Source organism: Aquila chrysaetos, chromosome 19, assembly GCF_900496995.4.
Source record: "Aquila chrysaetos chrysaetos chromosome 19, bAquChr1.4, whole genome shotgun sequence".
Taxonomy (NCBI): Eukaryota; Metazoa; Chordata; class Aves; order Accipitriformes; family Accipitridae; genus Aquila; species Aquila chrysaetos.
This window is the reverse complement of record NC_044022.1, coordinates 19,502,186-19,523,934: the sequence shown is the minus strand read 5'-3', so window position 1 is coordinate 19,523,934 and position 21,749 is coordinate 19,502,186. Positions and strand designations below refer to the sequence as shown.

Genomic DNA, 21,749 nt, shown 5'->3' with positions numbered 1-21,749 from the left:
AGAGAAACCAAAAGCAGAGTCTGTTGTTGCTATCAGTATCTTTGCTGTCCCATCAAATCCACAACTGGATTTTATACTGCCCTGAATTTTGACAGGAGGTCCAAAGGTGGATGCCTAAAGCCACCTCTGCCCGCCTAAACCCAGTATTTCAAAAGCTAATAGTAATCATCGGTGCGTTGCTTCTTTCATTTGCAATATGAAGCACTTTCAAGACACCTTTCAGCAAATAAAGCAAATAAAGCTTGCAGCAAGACACCTTGCTGAAAATAAAGGCAAAGGGAGCAGCTTGCCTCAAAGAGCCTCCTCCAAGCCATTCACGCTGCTCACAGCTTTGGATGCCCAAAGTCCTGCTGAAGGATGATGTGGTTTATCCACCCAGCATTGCAGGGTAACCTAAAATCACTGCCAGCCTGCTTGAAAACACAAACCTGCAAAACACAGTGATTCAGCAGCTGCTACTTTGGCTGTTGAATTCTACAGCTGTGACGTCCACGAGCTGGCAGCAGGAGTGATCGGAGTCCTGAGGCTATTTCAACACGAGCATTTGAAAATTAAGTTGCTGAAATTTACTGTTCATTATTCCTCTGGAAAAATTCAGGCTTAAATTGAAAGCCTTTTCAAAAGTGCTGACTTCCTAGAAACTATCATTACTTTTCAAAGGAGTTGTTGGGTGCTCGGTTGCTTAGAATAACTACATTTCTATCCGTGGCCTTAGCAGCCCAACTTGATGGACTGACAGTTTTATTACAGAAACTTTAAGTGCGCTAGGAACTTCAAACAGAGAAAAAATGGCTCCTTCTGAGTCTTTTCTTATGTTCATGAAGCTATTCTTTGCTTCGGCTTTGAAAAAATGCTTGTGTTTGAAGCATAAATAATGTCACAGTAATGACCTCAAATAAGATGGAAATGGGTGGAGAGGCAAACAAAAATTTTTTACTTGAGGATTTCATCACTCATTCCTGCCTCCTTTTTCTCTCCTGTTTCCTGAAAGATCAATGCTGCTGAAGAACAGCCAACCACCAACTGCTGCTCCTGTGGGCAAATGGTAATGACTAGCTTGTATCTACCCTACTGAGGGCCAGACCTCTCTATAGCATATTTATCTCAGATGTCATTTAAAAGGCCCAAAAAAGAGGCAGAGAGTGAATTAGCAATCAGGTGGCATAGACAATAGAGGTCCAGAGCTCTGCTTCACTTCTTGGACCTCTTTAGGAGTGGAGACCCAGCTGACGCTGCCTCAGAGCCCTGTGTGTGCAGCAGCGTGCAAGCCCAGCCTGCTCTCATCCTTCCCACTCACACTCATGGAAGGGTGAACATCACCTGCACGTTTGAAGGCTGCTGCCCCCACCTGGTATGCAGAAATGAAGGACATGGAAGTTATGTGGGACAGGTCTTTCCCGACTGCTGAATTTGATAAACATCGAGAAGGGAGGATGGCAGAGGAAGGACACGAGTTCCAGAGACAGCACTGTGACTGTAGAGCATGGGCAGACATACCTTTTGATAGCACACAGTTTTTCCACCAGAAAAGATTTTATTCCATCTGGGTGGTGTAAAGGTGGGTTGTAGAGGTTGCAGTCAAATTGAAGTAGGGAACTAGACTTTATTATCTGGGCGAGGGAGTTTCAAGCATGGGAGTAGGCTGAGGTACCTGGATGATGCAAGATGTGATTTTGCATTCTTTCCAGAACTATGGAAAGCAGTTTCCTGGAAAGCAGGAAAGCAGCAGAGAAGCAGCAGGTTCACAGTTGCTGTTCTGGGCTGCTCTTGGGATGGTGTCCACACGCACTGCCTCTTACTCCTTTTCTAGTGAACCCAGTGGCTCAATTTAGCCTTTAACAACCAATTCTGTCACCTGATTTAGAAACAAGAAATCACTGTCTCCAGGAACAGCAGCACCATAGGCTAAATAATACAGCTGAAGTTCAGTTCTACTGATGCCAATAGCACAAATATGGCTCAGTATGTCATCTCCTGGTTTGGCCTGCAGAATCAGCATGGTGAACACTATGATTTTGCTCTCTTGCTGTAATCCTTGGTACCTCTGCAAGAAAGACTGCAACGTTTATGTTTGGAAAGAATCCAGATTTGTATAAACTGGAGGATATTATTGTGTGTATTAAAATGTTCACAGGGTATTATCCCACAGCCCATCCCATATTTGTTTTGGAAAAGATTACATCTGGAAAATGGGAGAACTTCCAGTTAATTCCTTTACCTTGAAATATCAGCAAACACAAGGGTATTTTGAGATTATTCCCTGCTAAAAAATGAACAAATCGCATTCATGACTGTAAGCCAAAAGAGAATCTCTCTTCAAATAATGCAAAATGGGTTAAGTTTAAAGTGCAAGTAGTTTCGGAGACAAGGGTGAAAGTAGCTCTTAAAGGGTCCTTCTTTCCTTGGAGGAAAGTAAAACCAGCTCAATTAACAGCCATTCATTCCCATTCAATACAGCCATTGCAAGCATTAGGGATACGTTACAAGTTTGTGGTTTATTTCTACAAAACTAATTATATACTGGACTTACCATTTGTCCTGGATTTTGAAAAGAAATGGAGATTGGTGGAGCTGACTATTCTTAGATACATCACTGATGGCATGAAACTCCAGACCTCCTTTCTCAAAGGCCTTCAGCTCTCTTCTGAAATTTGCTGTTTTTTACAAATTTCCATATTCTGACAGCTCCCTGGAGAAGAGACAGCATAGCAACATCTCCAAGGTCCTGTGCAGTTTACTGAAGGAAGCAGATGTCTGTGTGTACACATTACCTCCACTGACCTGAACAGAAGGATGAATTTAATCCCTAACTTTTTAGCAGCAGAGTATTTTTCAGTCTGGATTTCATAAACTTTATGATGGAGGCATGAGGCAATCGCACAGATGTTGAGAACAAACCGAAGGAGAAAAACAATGAGAGTGGAAGAATGGGAAAAAAAGGAAAATAAGTGAGTGCAAAAACACCCCTTCTGCTGGAATGAGCAGTTCTTATCGGACAAGAGAAGCTACTTCCAGAAGCGAAGTTCAGGGTCCAAGAACTGCATGAGTAGCAGGGAAAAGTTGGATCACCTGTCCCAAGGGAGAAAACAAATACATGGCAAAAAAAAAAAAAAAGCACACAAGTTGGAAAGCAGCTTGAAAAGAGGGCAAAGCATTCAATTTCTTCCAAGTTAAAACATTTCCAGATTGTTCTGATATTTAAAAAAGTTTAGAAGGAAGATTTCCCAGATCCCAATGCATTTGGAAGGCAAACCCTCCTGCAATGTGAAGTTCCCCGTTTGGCTTCTTTCCTCAGGTTTCTTTTTTTCCCTGTCTGATTTTGTTCCAATTAGTTAAGTGTTGCGCCTTGGATTCCCAGCTAGACCACCTTGTAACACTGATACCTAGTTGCTGCGAAGGCAGCCGGTAGCCTTCACACCTCCAGCCACTCTCATGGGCTGAGATATGTAATTTACTTGCAGACACCAGATTTGTCAGACACTGAAGATATTAGCAGAGAGTGTTCTCAGGCTGAGACCCACTGAAACCTGGAAAGGCAGGCGCTACTGTTCTTCATTCAGCAATTGCCACCCAAGCCATCTGATTCCCTAACATAATCAGTTATCATCAGTATAAGCAAACTGGAGGACTGCAGCGCTGTCCACCAGTTAAGGTCTGTTGCTAAAGACTGAGTCTGGCCCTGGACTTGTGCTGAAAGCTGTGTTTTGTTAACCCAGCTGCAAACAGGTGTGTGGGCAACTGGAGCTGAGAGTCTAAATGCAGTAAGATGCTGCCACATCGCTCCCTTCTGTGGCACAAGGCACCTGAATATCATAGCTGTCCTAGTCTAACGAGGCTCACAAGCGTATCTGACATTTTTGGCAGCCTAAATTTTTATTCAAACACATTGGTATATCTGATACTGCCACATTAATGAGGACCAGGGAGTAAGCTGAGCACTCTCAACTCCCCCACCATTCACGCTGCTTAGCGATTAGCTCACTCCCTGGCTTTGTTTTTGGGACTACTCTGAGTAACTCTCTCCAAGGCACCTGGATATTACAAGGCAAGTCCTGAACAGCGTGTGCCACGTCACCTGGCTTTATGCCACGGGTTTCATCACTGACGTTCGTTTAAGTAACGTTATAGAGACGGCCTGCTATTCCCAGTACACAGCCTTGTTCATGCGACAAGGAGAGCTCCCGAAAGCCCCAGGTACTTATAGGGGCAAAAGTAAAGGCTGTCAATGCTTTTTTAATTCATGTAACTCCTTCCTTTTCCAAGACTATTTTGTCCCAGTTCCGATCAAGGGTAAGTTTCTCCCAGGACAGAGCAGCCTGGGCTGGCACCCGATGCCAACTGGGCTATCGGCAGTTTTCCCATGCTACTTTAGCCCTTGGGCTTCTTCCCAGAACAGAGTATTGCAACCCCATGGAAAAGGGCCTGGAGCAAGGTCAGGGCTGTGCCACCTTCTATATTAGCCTCGGCTAATAAAGCCTGTTGGCTTAGGCTTCCTCGGCTGACCCCACAGGAGAGATGCAAAAGCCTCCAGTTCTGAGCAGGCAGCTCTTCAGTCAGATAAGGGTTGCGGCACAAATGAACAGGGTATCCTGTTGGGTCCTTCTTTACCAATTTTACTCAACTTGAGCAGGACAAGGCCTACAAAATTAGGACTGTTTGCAAAACCCTGTCTCAGAAGTGAAATTATTAGCTTGTGCAATTACTAATATTGTATGTGCCATAGTTCCCTGCCCGCAAACAGAAGGCAGCAAGCAAGCCTTAAGCCCGGAGTAGCAGCAAAGTCAAAACACGCAAGCAAGAGAGACAGAATCCATATCTTAGGCAATAATTGCCTTTTCTGCCCACAAGCAGTTCTTTAACAGTGTAATGCAAAAACAGCAAGCAAGGCACTGGGTCCAAGCCAAAGTCCAGACAATGTTGCAGCAGATTATCTTGCCAACGCTGCTTCCCTACGAGGGTCAGCACACGGCAATATTCACTCCCTTACTCAGCCACACAACCGCAGCTGCAGGGCAGCGGTACCTCAGCACTAAAGCTGAATTTAAAGTTATCTCTAGGGTCTTCTACTGGATTCTAAATACAGACTGCCATGGGCAGAGTTCTACCTAACAGAGGGTTGGTCGGTCAAGCATGCTTGACTGAAAGAGCATAATTGAACTATTTAGGCCAAAAATCTCCTAGTGCAGATTTGCTGGGAGTCTGCAAATAGCCTCTCAGCGGCTCCAAGTTCTGTGAGCCGTCCAACTTGCCCATCTATGGGCTGCTAAATTTGAAATGAAAGTATGCTCTTGCACCCATAGCAGGCTTCTTGGAAGGAACGGTAGAGGCTTTTGCGTAATTCATGACAACTTTGCTTTATCTTGTTGGGAGTGGTACAGCCTGGTCTCAAGTCTGATTGACGAGGGGAGCTCTGCAGGAGGATGATTTGGAGACAGGCTGTAAGGGGGAGGCATTTTCTTGCTGTGGATCTGTTCCAAGCCCGTATTTGACCGCAGGTTACTTTGCTGATCCTCCTATTTGTGTGGGGATCTATCTCCCACCTAGGTTTTGAAATAACCTCTCCTGACTTCACCACCGACAGAAGGTACGAAGCGTACTTGCTCCACCAGGACCGAGTGTTTGCAAACTGTTGCTTAACAAAGACCTAAGTAAAATCCCCAGGTCCTGACACACCCAGCCCATTTAGTCCCAAAATAATCAAACTTTCAAGCTGGAGGCAGGTGCCAGTTTTGCCGCTGAACTCCAACCGCGCCGTCAGTCGCCACCTCCGCGGCTGTGTAAAAACGCCATCCCCTCCCCTAAACCGGAGAGGATCGGCCTCCCTTTGGGCTTCTTTCTCCTCACGCCGCCGCCGCTCTCGCTCCCTCGACGGCTTCCACACACACACACGGCGACGGACGAGCGGCCGGCCGCGCGCAGCCCGCCACCGGGCTCGCGCCACCCCCCCCCCCCCCCCTCCCCTCACGCCGCTCCCCCGCCCCCCCCCGGCGGCCGCGGATTGGCTGCGGGCCTCACGCGAGCCGCGCGGAGGTGGGCCGGGCCGGGAAAGAGCGGCTGCCCGCGAGTAACCCCGCCGCCGACCAGCGCCCCGCGCGACCTTTCTCCTGCATCGGCGGTGACGCGGCGGCCGCGCGCCCGCGCCCCCCCCCCCCCCACCTCCCACCCTCCCCTTTCCCCGCGCGCGCGGCAAAGATGGCGGCGCTGAGCAAGTCCATCCCCCACAGCTGCTACGAGATCGGGCACACCTGGCACCCGCGGTGCTCCTGGGCCGTCCTGCACGTCACGCAGGGGGCACTGGCCGAGTCCCTCCGCATCTACGGCACCCTCTACCTGGTGGGTGTCAAGGGGGAGGGGCTGGCCTGGGGGGGGGGGGGCAAGGGCGTGAGGGGTATGGGGGGGGGCTGGTCTTGTTTTTGGGTGGAAGGCCATGAGGGATGTCGCGGCGGGGGGAGCCTGGCCTGGAAGGGAGGGGTTACGAGGGATGGGGGGGGGGCCCTGGCATGAGGTGAGGGCATGAGGGGTGTTTGGGGAGGGCATGAGGGGTATCGGAGCGGGGGGAGCTTGGTCCGGGGGGTATCATGTAAGGGCATGGGGCGTATCGAGGGAGGGAGGCTGGTCTGGGGTAGGGGGAGAGGGGTGAAGGGCAGGAGAGATGTCAAGGGGCAGCCTGACCCTGGGGTGAGGGGGCAGAAGGGCAAAAAGGTTGTTCTGGGGGGAGTCGGGTGCCGGGGAGGAGGGGGATGGTGGTGGGGGCAGCTTGCTTTGAGGGCTGGAGGGCATAAGGGTTGTCTGAGGGGGAGAGCCTGATGCTTGGGGGTGGGGGCAGGAGAGGGGGAGTGTGTTGAATCTGGGGCTAGGAGGGGAGAAGAAGGGCATAGAGGGTGGTGGGGTCTGGTGGCATAACATGCTGTGAGGGGGGTGAAGCTGGTGGGGTAGGAGGGCACGGGCATGGGCACAACCTCAACTTTGTATTTTCATCGTTTTCCAGTACCTATGAGAGCTGAATGAAAAGACTTAATATTTGCCTGGGAGGCTAGTATTGTATCTTTGGCAGCAGCAAGAGCATATGTGTATTGCAGTTGGTGACGCCTTGGTAATCAGTGCCTTAGGATCAAGGAGGTTCCATTGTATGATGAAGCAAGGCTAAAAAAGATACGTTAAGGCTAAAGGAGTCTTTAAGTATTGAGAAAGTATCCTACAGGTGAGGTATCTTAGTTTGAGCGTGCTGTTAGACTTGGTTATATCACCTCAGCAGCTGGCTGGCTTCCAGCAAATTAGGGTGTAGGTAGAGGAGTTGGGATCTGTTTGCATCCATCTCTGCAAACATATCCTGAAAGCTGATAGGAGCTGGAATTGCTGCAGGTGAGCGCTTCATTCTGTCCTGACCTCTGTGTTTCTCTTGCAGTGGTGCTTCAAGGACTGAGTAGTGAGCTGACTACCGAGCTGGCCCCAAGCTAAGTCTTAAAGAAGGAAAAACAGGTCATTGAGTCTGTACTCTGTACCAGTGCTGGTACAACAAAATTATTGAGCTATGTAATAAAGAGAAGGGAAGAAGTGGGACTGCAGCAGTCCTGACATAATTTGTTTAAGCTCCCATTGAAGTGTTCCTTGAGTGAAAATTGTGATGACATCCAATTACATGTTAAAAAAAAAAAGTTAGTAACTGGTAGCAGAGTGGACCTAAGGAGCTGTCATGTCTGACAGTGAACATTTTCACTCTGAACTGACACAAACAGAAGCAGCAGCTGTTTGTGTGAGCATACAGTGAGCTGGATCAGGAAACTAATAGTGAGAAGAACATTCCCTCTCCTTCTCTGCCCTTTTCCCCAGTAGTTTTTTCTTTGTATCTGTTTTCTGATCCAGTTTGCTGTGTGGGAGCATGAATACTTGTACCGGCAGAGAATGGGCCTGAAATGAGCCATGAGAGGTATAGTGGTGGTCTGTCAGGTCTGGCTAAAGATAAAGTAGCTTAAACAGCTCTGTAATTAAATCAAAGTTCTCCAGCCAAGCCTGCTAGAGAGACTCCTGCTCATAGTTATGTTATGGTTCACTCAGTTGTGCTGTCATGGGTTAGGGGGAAAGCTCCCCCTTTTTATTTGTTTGAAAAGAAAAAACAAACCTAAAAATCCAAAATGTTTTCCTGATCTGTTTTACATTGCGGCCCCATAAACAGTTACATCTTGTCACAAATCCAAGGTGGGGTGGGAACCTTCTCAACCAATGTTGTGCTGTACTGCAAAACATTTGCATCAGTTTTTACACTGTTGTCTTTACATTTTTAATTTTCCTTAGGTTTTTGTTGACAGTGTTTAACTTGACTTATCGGAGTAATCTAAAGCTGAGCTGCTCTAAAATCTTGCTGCTACCTAAAGAGGGAGAAAGCACTTGCCTTCCTTTGCTCCCAGACACATAACTGTGCTCCTCTCTTTGTGTAGTCTTGGACCTTCTCTCTCCTTGAGCAGATTTGATTCATCTGCTAACCCAGAAGAGGTTACTACCCTGCTTTTAGCTGGGGTAATTTTCAGCTGCATTAATGAATTGAACTGATTTATTAAGCAGGGTTTCACGAGCACCAGAGCCAGCATAAGGTAAAGAGTGAAAGGGTGCAGTGGGGACTGCAGAAGAGGAAGCAGAAGCCTTGCACATTAAGTAGGTTGGCAGGGAAAGAACACTCCTGAATCAAGAGAGTCATCACTAACATCATTCTTTGCTTGACTTAAAGCTGTGCTTGAAAACCTTGTATTGCTAAATGAATATCACAGTTGGACAGCACAAACGTTCAGTCCTTTTCTGTGTTCTAAGATTCACATAAGGGGACGAACTTACGTTATTTTATCTCTATAGTTATATCGGTGTATGTTCAGAATGTTTCTGGTACTACTTAGTCCCAGTCCTTTGTACAGCTTGGCAACAAAAAATTGCACTTCATTTTTCTGTCAAGCCTGTAAAATGGCTTCTGCTTGTTTGTTCCTCCTGTTGCTACAAGCTAATAACTAAGGAAAGCAGATGAAAGAGTTTCCTTTCACAAAAGCTTGTGTGGAAATGAATGAGAATGAATAGATGAGAATAAATTGCTAGAGGTCGTTCTGGGAGAGAGCGTGGTTAGGGACGGTTAGAACCCAGAGTTCAAACTCATAACAGCTACACCCCACATCTCTTAAATGCTTTGCTGCTCTTCAGTCAATGGGAGACTGATGGAGCTAAATTAGGTGGTGCCAGTATGGTTTTTGGTAAATGGCTGTAAAGAGTCTTTGCTTTTAAGTAGTGCTGTACTGTTGGGGGTTTTTTTAATAACTGTGCTTCAGTATTTATTTTTTTGTAGTTGGCAAAAATACAATCTTTGGATATCATACTTTCACTGTCTTTATTTTTGCTTTAGTACAAATTGATTGCTTTAGCAACAGTAGGTTTTATATTGAAATTGAATTGCCCCTTCCTATACGAAGTGGCTGACAGGAATGCCTATTTCATAATTAATACTGCTTGTATTTCACAAACCACGTATCCCAGTGCGTAAGTGTTCTGAGATCCACTTTTACAAAAACAAACAAAAAGTTAAAAATTGTTTAACACCTATACCCCCAAAAGAAACCCCAAATAATCTCCCATAAACCTTAGAATTATACTTTTTAAAAACTGCCAGCTTTGATACATTAAGAAAACTTTACTGAAAAAGTCCTTCATCAGAGTTTGTTGTACTTTGTTCTATCTATAGTTCTGTTTTAGATTACTCAAGGCTAAAGAAAATGTGAAGGTGTAATCTTGTATTTTCAAAGTTGAAGAATTCAGACTTCTAGAAGTCACAGAGGTGGGGAGAAGAGAATGATTTCACAGGGAAATTGCATAAAGCTAGGGAAAGGGAAACGAGAGCCTGGAGTATTGGATTTGAATTGTCTTGGCTTCTGTTTCTGGGGATTTCTGTTGATTTCATGTGGGAAATCTGCCATTCATCACATGCATTAGAGCAAAGTCCTCTGTTTCCTGAGGGTTTGTAGGTTTTAGGCACTTGTTTGATGATGGTGCATGTTTTGCAGTAGTTGAATACGCTTAGTCATTAGTATGAAGTCTTTGTAGTATGTTGAGGTAATCAGATCTGGTGGTAACATTTCCTCTTAAGCTGAATAAGGTAAAAATCATCTGTTTGCTGCTTTGTGGTTAAGCTAATTCTTCTAAATTTTTGCCTGTGGGATGACAAGATTCATTTGTGTCTTTCACCTTTTCTTTCTCCTAGTCTGATCATCTGTTTTCTTCACTAATTTAAGCCAGGCTCCCTCCCTGCCTCTCCAGCCTAGGGTCTGTCCCACCCTTCCCCTCCCCACCAACATCTCTCCTGCCCTTCCTCCCCAGCACCTGCCCCTTCCCACCCTACATCTGCTGCCCTTCCTTCACCTGGCGTGCCTCTGCTGCTAAATGACACAGCCAGGCAACAGCTTGAGCACTGGCCTCTTCGTGGTTCACGCTGACTGTTAGCTTACTCCTGGCTCTGACACAGACGTCTCTCTCCAAGACAGATCTGCTGGCGTAGAGGAGACGAGCACCAGGCCTAAAGCAGCCTGGATGCCAGCGGATCTGTTGGAGGTGTCCTCTGGGCTGGGGGATGGTTCAGACAATTGTTTAGCAGAACAGGTGTAACCCGAGTCTGCTATTCCAGTACATTTTTAAATGATCCTTGGGCCTTGCTGTATTTTATTGATTTCATTCACTTAATTTCTGCTCATACCATTTTCATACTCATTCTGGTCTAATTTGTAATATTTTTCATACTTGTGCCATATCTGCTTCCTCCTGTGCTTGTAATAGCCTTCAGGTTCTTAGGTGCCAATTGCTTCTTTCTCTTTCTGTGTCAAAAGTTTGTTTTCCCTACTTATGATTCCAGTGCTGTTGTCTTCCTAGGCCCTCTGAGCCCTGAGTATCTGTATTCTTTCTCTTAACTTGTATTATTTATTTTGTAAGCTCTTTAGGGCAGCGTTGTATATAATATTGTTAAAGACACAAACGCTGTCAGCAGTTGTGCAAGTATAAGGTGTTTTTGCTTCCTGTCTAAACGTGGGAGGGACATTGGTACCAGTATAGCATGGGCCAGGTAGTCATGCACATAGCAGCTGGCAGGTCTCTTCACAGGTAAATCACTGATGGACTAGAGGTAATAACAAGAACAAACCTAATTATTGCACTAATGAATTATTTTGAAAACTGTTGGATGGAAGACAGAATCAGCAGCCAAAGATCAAGGTCGAACAGAATGAAGTGTGAGCGTCGCATTGCTTTCCTGGCTATATGTACCTTGCTGTAGGATAGGGCCAGAAGTCGGCCCCGAGGATGGATGGTGCACACTGGCTGTGCTGCTGCTGTTTCAGGCTCGCTTCACTTGCGGTTTCTCTTAGGGAGAGCTCTTTGGACTGGTCCTGAGCAAAGCCAGGCAGCCAGCTAACACTAAAACAGATCCTGTCTTACCTGCCAGCGTAGATGTAGTCATCATGTGTCATCTTTCTGAGATATGCGAGAATGCTGTACTGGCCAGATTGTACTCTAAAGTAGTCCAGAATTCCTGAGTGTATGAAAATGTGATTGTTTGTTTGTGCTGTGAACCATTGTGTGATTTGAAAGTAGGGTGGGGAGGCTAAGAAGGATGTTGGTGTTACCCTTGAATATGCTTCTATGTGCCAGCTTGGATTTCTAGGGTAGGCCATCAAGAAGCTCCCTTCTGTCAGAACCTGGTACCTGGAATTGCTGTGATGGTGGTGTGTGATTGCATTGTGCTGGGATATCTGATCATCTTAGTACTGTCCCGTATCTCTGTGCTGTGTTATGAATGACATGTAGGTCAGTGTGTTCTTGCCTTTAGATTCTTCTGGAAGCTGGGTTAAATATGACTAAAATTAGCTTAAATGTTACTAAAGGAAGAACCTGGTTGCGACATCTTCATTCCAGGCTGTGATCATTCTGCTCTGTTCAGGTGGCTTTTGGGCCAGACCAGTAAAATTCTTCCATAAATAGAAAATAAACAAAAATAGTCTTTTGCTGAGATACTGAGAATTTTAAAAGAATCGGTTAATGAATTCAGCTAGACTGAAGAACTTGTGCTCAAAGATGCAAGGAGTAACCTGGAGCCTGCATCACAGTAATGGTGGAAACCAGGGAAAGCTCCAGCCTTGACTGAGCAAAGATCTTAGTAAAGACACTGCAAATACTGGGAACCAGCAAAAATCATTAAAGGGACTGTTTATCAAGGAGATGTAAATCTGTTCTCAAGTTGGTACAGCTCCATAGTAGAGTGCAAGAATTTCAGGGTAGGAGAGAAATCACTGAAAATTATACTGAGTTAGACATTTCAAGGGGAATGAGAAATAGCCCTCTACTTATTTAAGTACAAGGGAAACAAGTGGTGAAGATAAGTTGTCATGGAATGAGAGTGATGCCAGGATTGAAGGTAATTTAGATGTCATTCAACGAGTACATGAGTACTGTTCATTTCTTTTTTTAGTTGGGTGGATGATATGGAAAATTTTAAAAAAGCCAAACCAAAACAACCCAACCCCCTGACGGTGATCCTCATATAACATCTCACAAGGGACAGAGAAAGTCAGAGAGCAGGAGGCACATGCTCTTCCTCAGAGTATTGCAGGAACTGACTTACGAAAGGAAAAAATCTGGAAACCAGGTTTTGTAATCTGTGAAATCAGGGAGGGAACAGCTAATTGAGGAACAACAAATCTGAATCTTTAAGAGGAGGCATGAGAAGAAAGTTGCTGATTTGAACAAGTGTCTTCCAAAACCCAAGTGTTACCTGAGGGCATTTTGAGATTTAAGTTACTCCAAAGCACTTAAAAATTATTTTTATAAAGCAAAGGAATAATGTTCTTGTAAAATTCATACAAAATTGCAAATGGTTATAAAAGAACATATAAATAATTGAATATAATTATGAAAGATCTGACATCATTCTGTAGCTCTGCCTGCTGCTTAAGTAATCTGAGGTATTTTCTTAACTGGTTTAAATACTGGGGATTGCTTCGCTTTTAGCATGCGCAGGTGACTAAAGTTGTAACATTTTCCTGGGCCTTTTAATGACTTGAAGCATATGTATTATATAAACCATCTACACAGCATTATTGATGTCTCCAAATTTGCATTTTAAAGGTGCCTAAAGGTGTCAGATAGTCACTTTTATAAATGTCATTGAACTCTGCCCTCCTGGAGATTTGGATAGGTGTCTGAATATTTCTGTAGCTTTTTTTCTTCCCTTTTTTCTTTTTTTTTAAATAAAAGTTTGTTATGATGTGCTTGATTTTAGTTGGCTGTTGTGAAGGAGTGAGAAAGAGATGATAGTACTTTTTTTTCAGTTTCCATCAGTGCTGTATGTGTTGGCTAATTTAACTAAAATTTGGCGGAGGGGTAGTGTTCTTAAAGACACACACTTTGTACAAACTTAGGAAATGGTGGTTTGATGGAGGAGGGAGAGAAAAAAAGGATCTTGTACGCATGATGGCAGAGTTGGTGCAAGGTCTGTGGTTTTTTAGCCTGCCATGTAACCTGTCAGATTGTGTATATTGGTCAGGCAATTAGCACATTCATTAAGTCAAACCATACTTTGTGTGTGATGCCTCTAGTTGAGGGACATAGGTAAAGGCTGAGGTTACTGGAGGTGAAGCTCAGGTTGTTGCGGTTGGATGATGATTACTTGTAGGTGTTACATGACACATCATTAAAATAATCAGGCCTGACTGGTGCCTCTGATCATGGGAAAGCTTGTTTTTGAGTCTCATGTTCCTTTTCTGCTGGAACACATTGATAGCCTAGCTCAAAGTCTTGCACTAGACTATGCAGCTGTGTTTTAAGGATGGTGTTGTAAATGCATATATTCTTTCCATGGTTAAGACAGAATAAATCAGTTCTGATTTCTTAGTTCTTTAGAGCTTAAAATTTGTATATGAAGACTAAATTAAAAAAAACAGAAAGGACTTCAGCAATGCTTTTCCACAAACTGATGGTATCCTGAATCTGGTAGACTGATTTTTCATAATTATGTTTTCATGTTGGAGAGTCAAAATGCAGTTGTGTGAATTCTGTAGTTAATACTGGAAAATTTTTTTTCCTATTTTTTTATTTCTACTGAGCAGGCTTTTTTAATACAGTAGGCCTTAGAGTTCAAATCATTAAAAATGTTTATTCTTCAGAGTGACCAGTGTATTACTTCAAGAGTGTTTGCATTTGATTTGAGGGGTGATCTCCTCCTTCCAACTCCCCTCTGTATTGTACTGTACGTAATGGTCTAAAACCCACACTTCTTCCTTTTACCCTCTTTTCTATTCACATTAAAAGAGTCTTAGAGATGTAGTAGCCTCTCTTTCATGGTTTTTCCATCTATGCTAAATATAATTTCATAGCAGAATTTTTTTGAATGAATTAAATAGAGTTTTTCATATATATGAACACTTTTATCTATCTATTTCAAGACGGTAATGACCAAGGTGTTTTAGTGAGAGTTAAATCAGAGCTTGTTTTAAACTTTAGGGGAAGTGGCACGATTACCATTGGAGAGTAAATATGTGGTCAGTTTACACTGGGTTGATGAACAGGAGAGGGAAAAATCTTCCTGTCTGGGCTAGGTGTGTAAAAGATAATCAGGTGTTTTGGGAATCGTTATGGTGCTTGTATATTCAAGGTTGTGGAGGATAGGTTTGTGGTCATGTCTTTTGCTGTGGTATCCGTCATGTATTAATCCTGCTGTTTGTTGTTCCATTCATTTAGAATTAATGAGGGTGTGGGGTTGCCTTCAAAAGCCTTCTAACACTGCCAGGCCTGCATTAAAGCATAATTGAATTTTGGGTTTCAAGTTTTAAACAGTTACGTGCAGAAGTGAGGAAAGGAGTTATTTTTCTTAAAAATTAAGTCAGAGTCTTTCTGTTTTCAGTTTTCCCACAGGTGGTAATGGGACACTGGGCAGTGCTAGGTCAGTCTTCAGGTGTGGAAAGGAAATCTTTCGCCCATGCTTGACTTACCTTATTCAAGAGGCTTTACCTGACCACATTCTTAGTACCAAACTAATTGTGTTTGGGGCCAGAAATATTTTCTCTGGAAGTTGCACTGGCAGATGTTTAATCCCCCCCCCCTTTCTCCTGCCTGTGTGTAGGGCACTGATGTCACACAAGGACAATCAGGGTATATTTCATCAAATGAATTTCTCACTTGGAGGTGTTATTAAAGAGTAATGTATTTATCTTGTCTGACTGCAGCATGCGAAAGTTTGGTTGTCTGAGGACTGCAGTGTTGTGGTCTATATGAATTTCATCCAGATGCACATATACTTGCCCTCATAATTGTAATACCCAGTGGTATGCAAACTATGTAGTTTAATAGTCTTTTCTGGGTTTTAGTTGTGAAGTACAACTTGTGCACGGGTGAAGTAAACACAGCAATAAATATAATTTTCTTAAGCTGTCTCCACTTGTGCTGCTAATTCTTTAGACTTTTTGCTGTGAGATTTTCTTATTTTCTTAAAGTTTCAGCATACAGTTATGTATGTGTTACTCTGCTGTCATTGAAATAATGAAATTCTACTCATGTATGTAGGAGAGGCTTGGAATTTTGTCTTATGGGTTTGCAAATCACTGGAAAACTAGCAATAGGCATTTAAAATACTAAAACATCCTTTAATGCCTGTGTTATGGTATTTGAATGCTTGAAAATTTTCTGACTACTTAATATTTTAACATACCTAGTTTTTTTCTTTTTAGAATTAAGTCTGTTCTTTTCAGCTTTTTTCCTGAAACATTCTCTCTGTTATCTTTTTTCTAGCTCTGCTGTTTATGTTTTTAATGATGAAATATCTAGGATTCTTTTTGCTTCATCCTTTTTTCCCCCCATTGATCCTTTTATTTCCTCTGACTGTGATTCATTTGTTTCTTATGCAGTATATCTGTCTTGTCTGCAGACTGTTGGACTAAAGGGAGATCAAGAGCTAGAACTTGTGGATGCGAATAGAAGAAAATTAGAAAGTTGTAAAAACTTTGGACATTCTTATGGCATCTGCCCTGTGGCAGTGCATGATTTGTTTTAAATTCCCTTTTGCTCTTAGTTGTTGACTGTTTGGGCATCTAGTAAAGTATTTCTTATGGGAGATTGGGAAAGACAGGATTTATTAGTTGACTGTATTGGAAGATGAGACTGTAAAAATGTTAGCAAAGCTGGAGTCTATCCTGTTTCTAGAGCTCCAGTGGCTTGAGCTCTGCTGGTTTTGAGAGAAGAGAAAGTGGAGTTAAATTGCAGGAAGGGCTGCAAAGGCTGTTACAGGCAAACAGCTCAGCTGTTGGTATGGATTGTGGATAACGAGTACTGAAGTCTCTGTTTAATGCTTACATAGGCCAAATAAAGACTCCATGTGCCGACTGTACTACTGCTTAAAGTTTCTTTTTAGTGCATAAAAAGTGATAGTGTAAGAAAATTGTGGTGAGAAGAAAATGCCAGTTTTTGTTTTTGAAATGTGAGTTTTCTTTATTACTTTCCAGGTATCTTGAAATTCTTGCAAATTAACTTACAAGGAGGGGTTATACTCTACCCTGACTCAACTGTTTAGTTCTTGATAGGGTTGGAATTTTTCTTGATGAATAAGTAAATCTTTAACATTAGGTAAGTATTTCAAACCTGGATATTCTTCACCTGCAGAGAGCAAATCTGCTTGAGAAAGTGCCATTATCTAATTGTTACTTTAAATGTCAGTGGCAAGCATATTGGTTTATGTGATAGAGTTTTTATGGTATGTTGGATATATGGTGGACATTGGTTACATTGGGTCTTTTATTCCCTTTGTAATTTCTTCCCTAGAGAGATGTGTGTACAGGGTGACATTTTGATTTTACAGTTTTATCATATTTTTTTTTAAATGGATGATATACAGTATTTATGTAAATGAGAAATTAAAGCCATGTGCCTTCTATCTGGAATGGAAAACGGAGCAGTCAGTGATAGCTCTTAGTATCTGTGAAACTTTATTCCACAGTTACTGATTTTTTTTTTAAAAAAGGAAAGGTGGTGCTGTACAGGGAAGGGAGGGTTGTCTTGGTTAAATGTAAGTTCCATTGAAGGGTGGAGTTGTTAATGACAGTCTTTATCCCAGAGAGTTGTGTAGTCCTTCTAAATGTCCTAAGGCCAGGTTGTTGGGTGCCTTGAAAATAAGAGATTTTAAGAGTGACTCAGTGTTTTACAGAAAGCCAGGGTAGGAAGTTGCAGCAGATCTGATGTCTTCCTAAGCTGCTGTTAGTCAAAGGAGATGCTGGAGCATTCTTCACCCTGAGGTAGATCAGGCTGCATTGCTGTGGTCTGCCAGGAGAAGTCATGAATAAGTGAAACCTGGGTCATAATCCACTGGCATTTGCTAGAGTCTGCTCTCCCTGGTTCCAGATGTTTTTTTGTCAGTCCTCTCCTTCCCATAAAGGGTAATAGGCAGGAGAAACATCATGGCTTCAGAAATAAAGTAGAGGGAGAGGCAGTACTGGAAGTGGGTTGTGCTTTTCTCTCCCATGAAATCTTAGAGTGGTGTGAGGAGCGTATTGCTTCTGCTCCCTGGATTACGGCTAAACCTCTGTGTTAGGAGGTGAGGTGAGGCAGCACGGGCAGCATGAGATTGAGGGGAGGCAGCATTGTGTCTGGGTTTCATATAGCAGCAAACACTTGTGGCATTATCTCACACAGCAGCGCTCCACTCATGTTGCGGACATGCCGTACTGTCTTACTAAAGCTGAAAATCTACAGTAATTTGTAAGCACTGAAGAATTCTATTTTGTAAAATTCTTGTCACTCCATCTCAAAAAGAGAAGAGTGAAACTAAGAAATTATGGAGAAGGGTGACAAGGGTAATGAGATGTATGGAGCTGGTTTTGGCCATTCCTGGATACATTATAGTCAACCGTTTGGATCAGTGAGCTGAATCAGAATTGCAGTCCTTCATTCTTGTAGTGAATAACACCCCAAACTAACTTTTACAGCTATCAACACTAAGGTCCTGATACACACCACTCTGAGGAGCCTAAGTAAAGGTGTTCTAGGATTCGTATGCTCTTTTTATAGCTGGAGAGCTGAGACCATAATGTCAATGACATGTTCATTTCTGTCTGTCTGACTCTACAGGGAGTCTTAGGTAACTTACAGACCTTCTGCTACATCTGTTAGCATCTTCATGGAGATTAATAGTTTGCCAAGGAAGTATCTACTGGATGTCCTGATGCCTTCTGCTGCTATCTGCTACCAATGTCCGCTGCTAAGCCTTGAGCCGTGCATTTATTCTAAGAATTTGGCCTTCATCTCGGTGTCTCCCAGTTCACTTGAGTGAAGTGTATCCCGGTGGGAACTGTGAACTGCTGCAGTCTGACGTTTCATAATCTTTCTGTCTTGCCAACCTCAACTTTAGTAGTACTTTTGTGAAGTGTGTGGAACTGAAAGGGAGAGCAAGGTGGTGTCCAGAAGTCTCTCTGGTATTTTTTCCATGTAATCACACCACTGGTGGTGGAGGAGAGGAGGAGAGCCTGCTCCATAGTCTGCTCTTGCCTGTTTTCAGCTGTACACAATATTTAGTTTAGCTGATGTCTATAAAGAACTTTGAAAATGATAAACATTATTTGTTTTTGTGTTTTTGTTTGGTTTGGTAGGCATGCCTCAAGCTCCATTGCACTTACACATACAGCTCATGCGGTTATTGTGAGCAATGTTTCTTTGGACTGGTTTGTGTGTTGTTGTTCCTGCTTCTTTTCTATTTTTCACTTGGGAGTAGTATAGTAAAGAGAAAGGAAAGCAGAAATTTATGTTAGTCTAAAACTCCTTGGAGAAGCTACAGGAATAAATTTTTTACTTTTATTTGACATTTATAAGATACCAATCTTTTCCTGTTGCACTTCTGACACTTTGGTATGAGGAAGCAAGGCTTCACACTTCAGGTGTAAGGTCTGTGTTCTTAAAACAAACAAACAAAATGTTATTTTGTTCCAAATGTTCATGACCTCTGTACAATACACTAGAAATAGCTGAGGAGGTAGCAACTAGTGATCTGGCGTTTAGACCACGTTAAGACTTACCTTAAACAGAAAGATTATCTGGATTGCATTATTGCCTAATCCATTATGGTTTAAGCAGTCTTGACACTTAAGTAATGTGTGAATCTGTTTTCAGAAGTCTGTTCATGCATGTATTTCTCCTTCATCCTTAATTCAAGCTTCATTTTGGAAACAGATTTTGGCAGAACTCTCCTGTGGTTAGTTTTAGCAGAATCCTCGTCCCATCTCTGCATCTAAATCATCTACTTGCTATTCAGTATAAGTGGACGGTTTCAGAAGAACAGATTCCTCTCCCATGTTTTTAAGTTGAGGAACTGAGACTTTGAGAGGTGTTGCCAATACCTATTCAACAGGACATCTTCTGTTGTTCTCATCAGTACCAGCAGTATGAAGCTCGCTCTGTTCGGAACTTCTCTAATTCTAAGCATTGCCTGAAAACTTGTGCCAGTTTTGAGACTCCCTGGAAGATCAGTGCAGATAAAGATGATAATGCTATTAAAAAGAAAAAACAATAAAATCTGTCTCGTGGTGCACCCAAAGTATAATTCCATGGAATCATAGGAGCACGCAGGTTGGAGGGGCCTCGGGATGGTGTGTGGTCCCAACCTCCTGCTCAAAGCAGGGCTGGTTGGATGAGCTTGCTTGGGGCCTTTTCTAGTTGAGTTTTGAGGATCTGCAGTGATGGAGAGTCCACAATCGCCTTGGGCAACCTGCTCCAATATTCAGCCACCCTCAAGTGAAAATTTTTCTTCCTTAGGTTTAATCTGAGCTTCTCATACTTGAATTTGTCTGTTGCCTCTTGTCTTACCCCTGTGCACCTCTGAGAAGAGCCTGGTTCTTTACGCCTTCCTATTAGATAGTTGCAGAATTTCTGTGGACAAAAAAGAGTTTGAGGACCTTCAGTGTTTGAGTCATTAAGTAACTGTTCTTTGTAAAACATGGGACATACATTAAACTGACCAAAAAGAACATTTATTTTTTAGATCCAGCTTGTTTTCTGCTGTAGGCAGTTTTTTAGAGATAACATACTATTTCTATAAAATTTGTCAGGAATGTGTTGTTCTTCCAGCAGATGGTGAACATTTTTTGGAGGACTTGCAGTTGGTTAATTGGAGTAGAAAACCTTTAGAAATACGTCATCACTTCATAGACACTGTGTAAGGCCTGTATTTCGATTACTTTTGTGATATTCTGACCTTAATTATGTGATAGTCTAATTGTCTGGAAGACAAAACTCAGTGTAAATTTATCACATCTTTAAAAGTTCTGATATCTGGCAGACAAGATTTCTGACTATTATGGCCAATGGTAACAAGGTAATAAAATTCGTCCTATACTTCCCATTTAGGATTGCTTGATGTATTTCCTGGTATAAATATTGTAACTACTGGAACAAGTTCAAAGGAAATCTTTGTGGTATTGTTCATAAACCCAGCAAATTTAAGAGGCTTTGATTTACTACTTAAATCGGCATGTCTTGTTTTCCTTTTTCATTTTTCTTTACAATGTGCAAAAAGGAGCCTAACTGAATTAAAGTTTGTCTCCTGCTTTTTTTTTTTCTTCCCTCCTCCCTCAGATTGCAGCTATTCTCAGGAAACGAAAACTTGACTATTATTTGCACAAACTGCTACCTGAGATCTTGCAATCAACTTCCTTTCTGACAGCAAATGGGACCTTGTATATTGCTTGCTTTTGCATTCTAAGGTTGGTATACTGTCCTAAAAATGAAATGTAATAGGAAAGCTATTTTTATGCAACTTTTCAATTAATATAATAATTTGTCTTTTTTAATAATAGGCTTGTTTGTAATGGGTCGTATTAAGAAAAGCAACAGCTGTGTCATCATCTTGATTTCTGGTCTTACCACTTGAATATGAACCTTTGTGTGTTTTTTTTTTTTTTTTTTCTCATTTTTTGTGATTTTTTTAAAATCGGTAAACAAGTCAATGTATTCACTTTGCTTCCTTTTCTCTGTTTTACTGATTCAGAATACATTGTTGTGGGGAAACACAAATATATTCTAGAGGGGAACTGAGAAAGCCTAATCATTCTCTCCTAGAAAGAATTGATGTAATTTGATGCGGATTTCTATTTCCTTGATGCAGGGGCTATGATGACTTTTAATTATGCTAAACTTTATCCAACCATCCAAGTTTGTACTTCCCTTATTTGTGGTCATAAATGAAGGAAATCCCAGCACAGCTTCCCAGGTTCTGTAAGATACAAGCTTGCTCTGAAAAATGAGTATAAATGGCACTTCTGTATTCTGAGCTCTTTCCAGTGTATATTTCAAATAACTGTCAGGATAGTTAAAAATTAAACTTTCCTGTTTATGAATATGAAGATGTCCTAGATCTAAATGCATTTATTGTAAGAGATGTTATACGTAGACATGTAAAGCCTACAGTAGCTATGAATTTTTGGAAGTTATCTGACAGTGCACTCAACAGCTCCTCCAAAAGTTAATCAAACCCATTATGCCCTACTTCTAGATCTGTTTAGAGGCCTCTAAATTTTGCTTCAAAGCTGAGGGAGAAGGCTAAGAAGAGGAGGAGCTGGCTGAGGAGCCATGGAACACTTTTTAAGTATATCATTTGCAAAGTTCAAAGTGAATCTTTAAGTAATGAGCTCTAAAGAATATGAATTTTTCTAGCAATCTGAGTTGTATTAATATTGATTTATCTTTACTCCTCTGAGCTATAC

The 21,749-nt window shown here is 42.4% G+C and overlaps 1 protein-coding gene across 1 annotated transcript in view; it reads left to right on the top strand.

Moving 5' to 3' along the window:
• The first annotated feature begins 6,038 nt into the window (after positions 1–6,038).
• TMEM135 (transmembrane protein 135) overlaps positions 6,039–21,749 on the top strand; it is a 180,695-nt gene continuing 164,984 nt past the window's right edge. The window contains exons 1-2 of the mRNA XM_030042887.2: positions 6,039–6,333; positions 20,623–20,750. Coding sequence (XP_029898747.1) covers positions 6,193–6,333; positions 20,623–20,750 — 269 coding nt within the window. The 5' untranslated portion in view covers positions 6,039–6,192. The remainder of the gene's footprint in view (positions 6,334–20,622; positions 20,751–21,749) is intronic.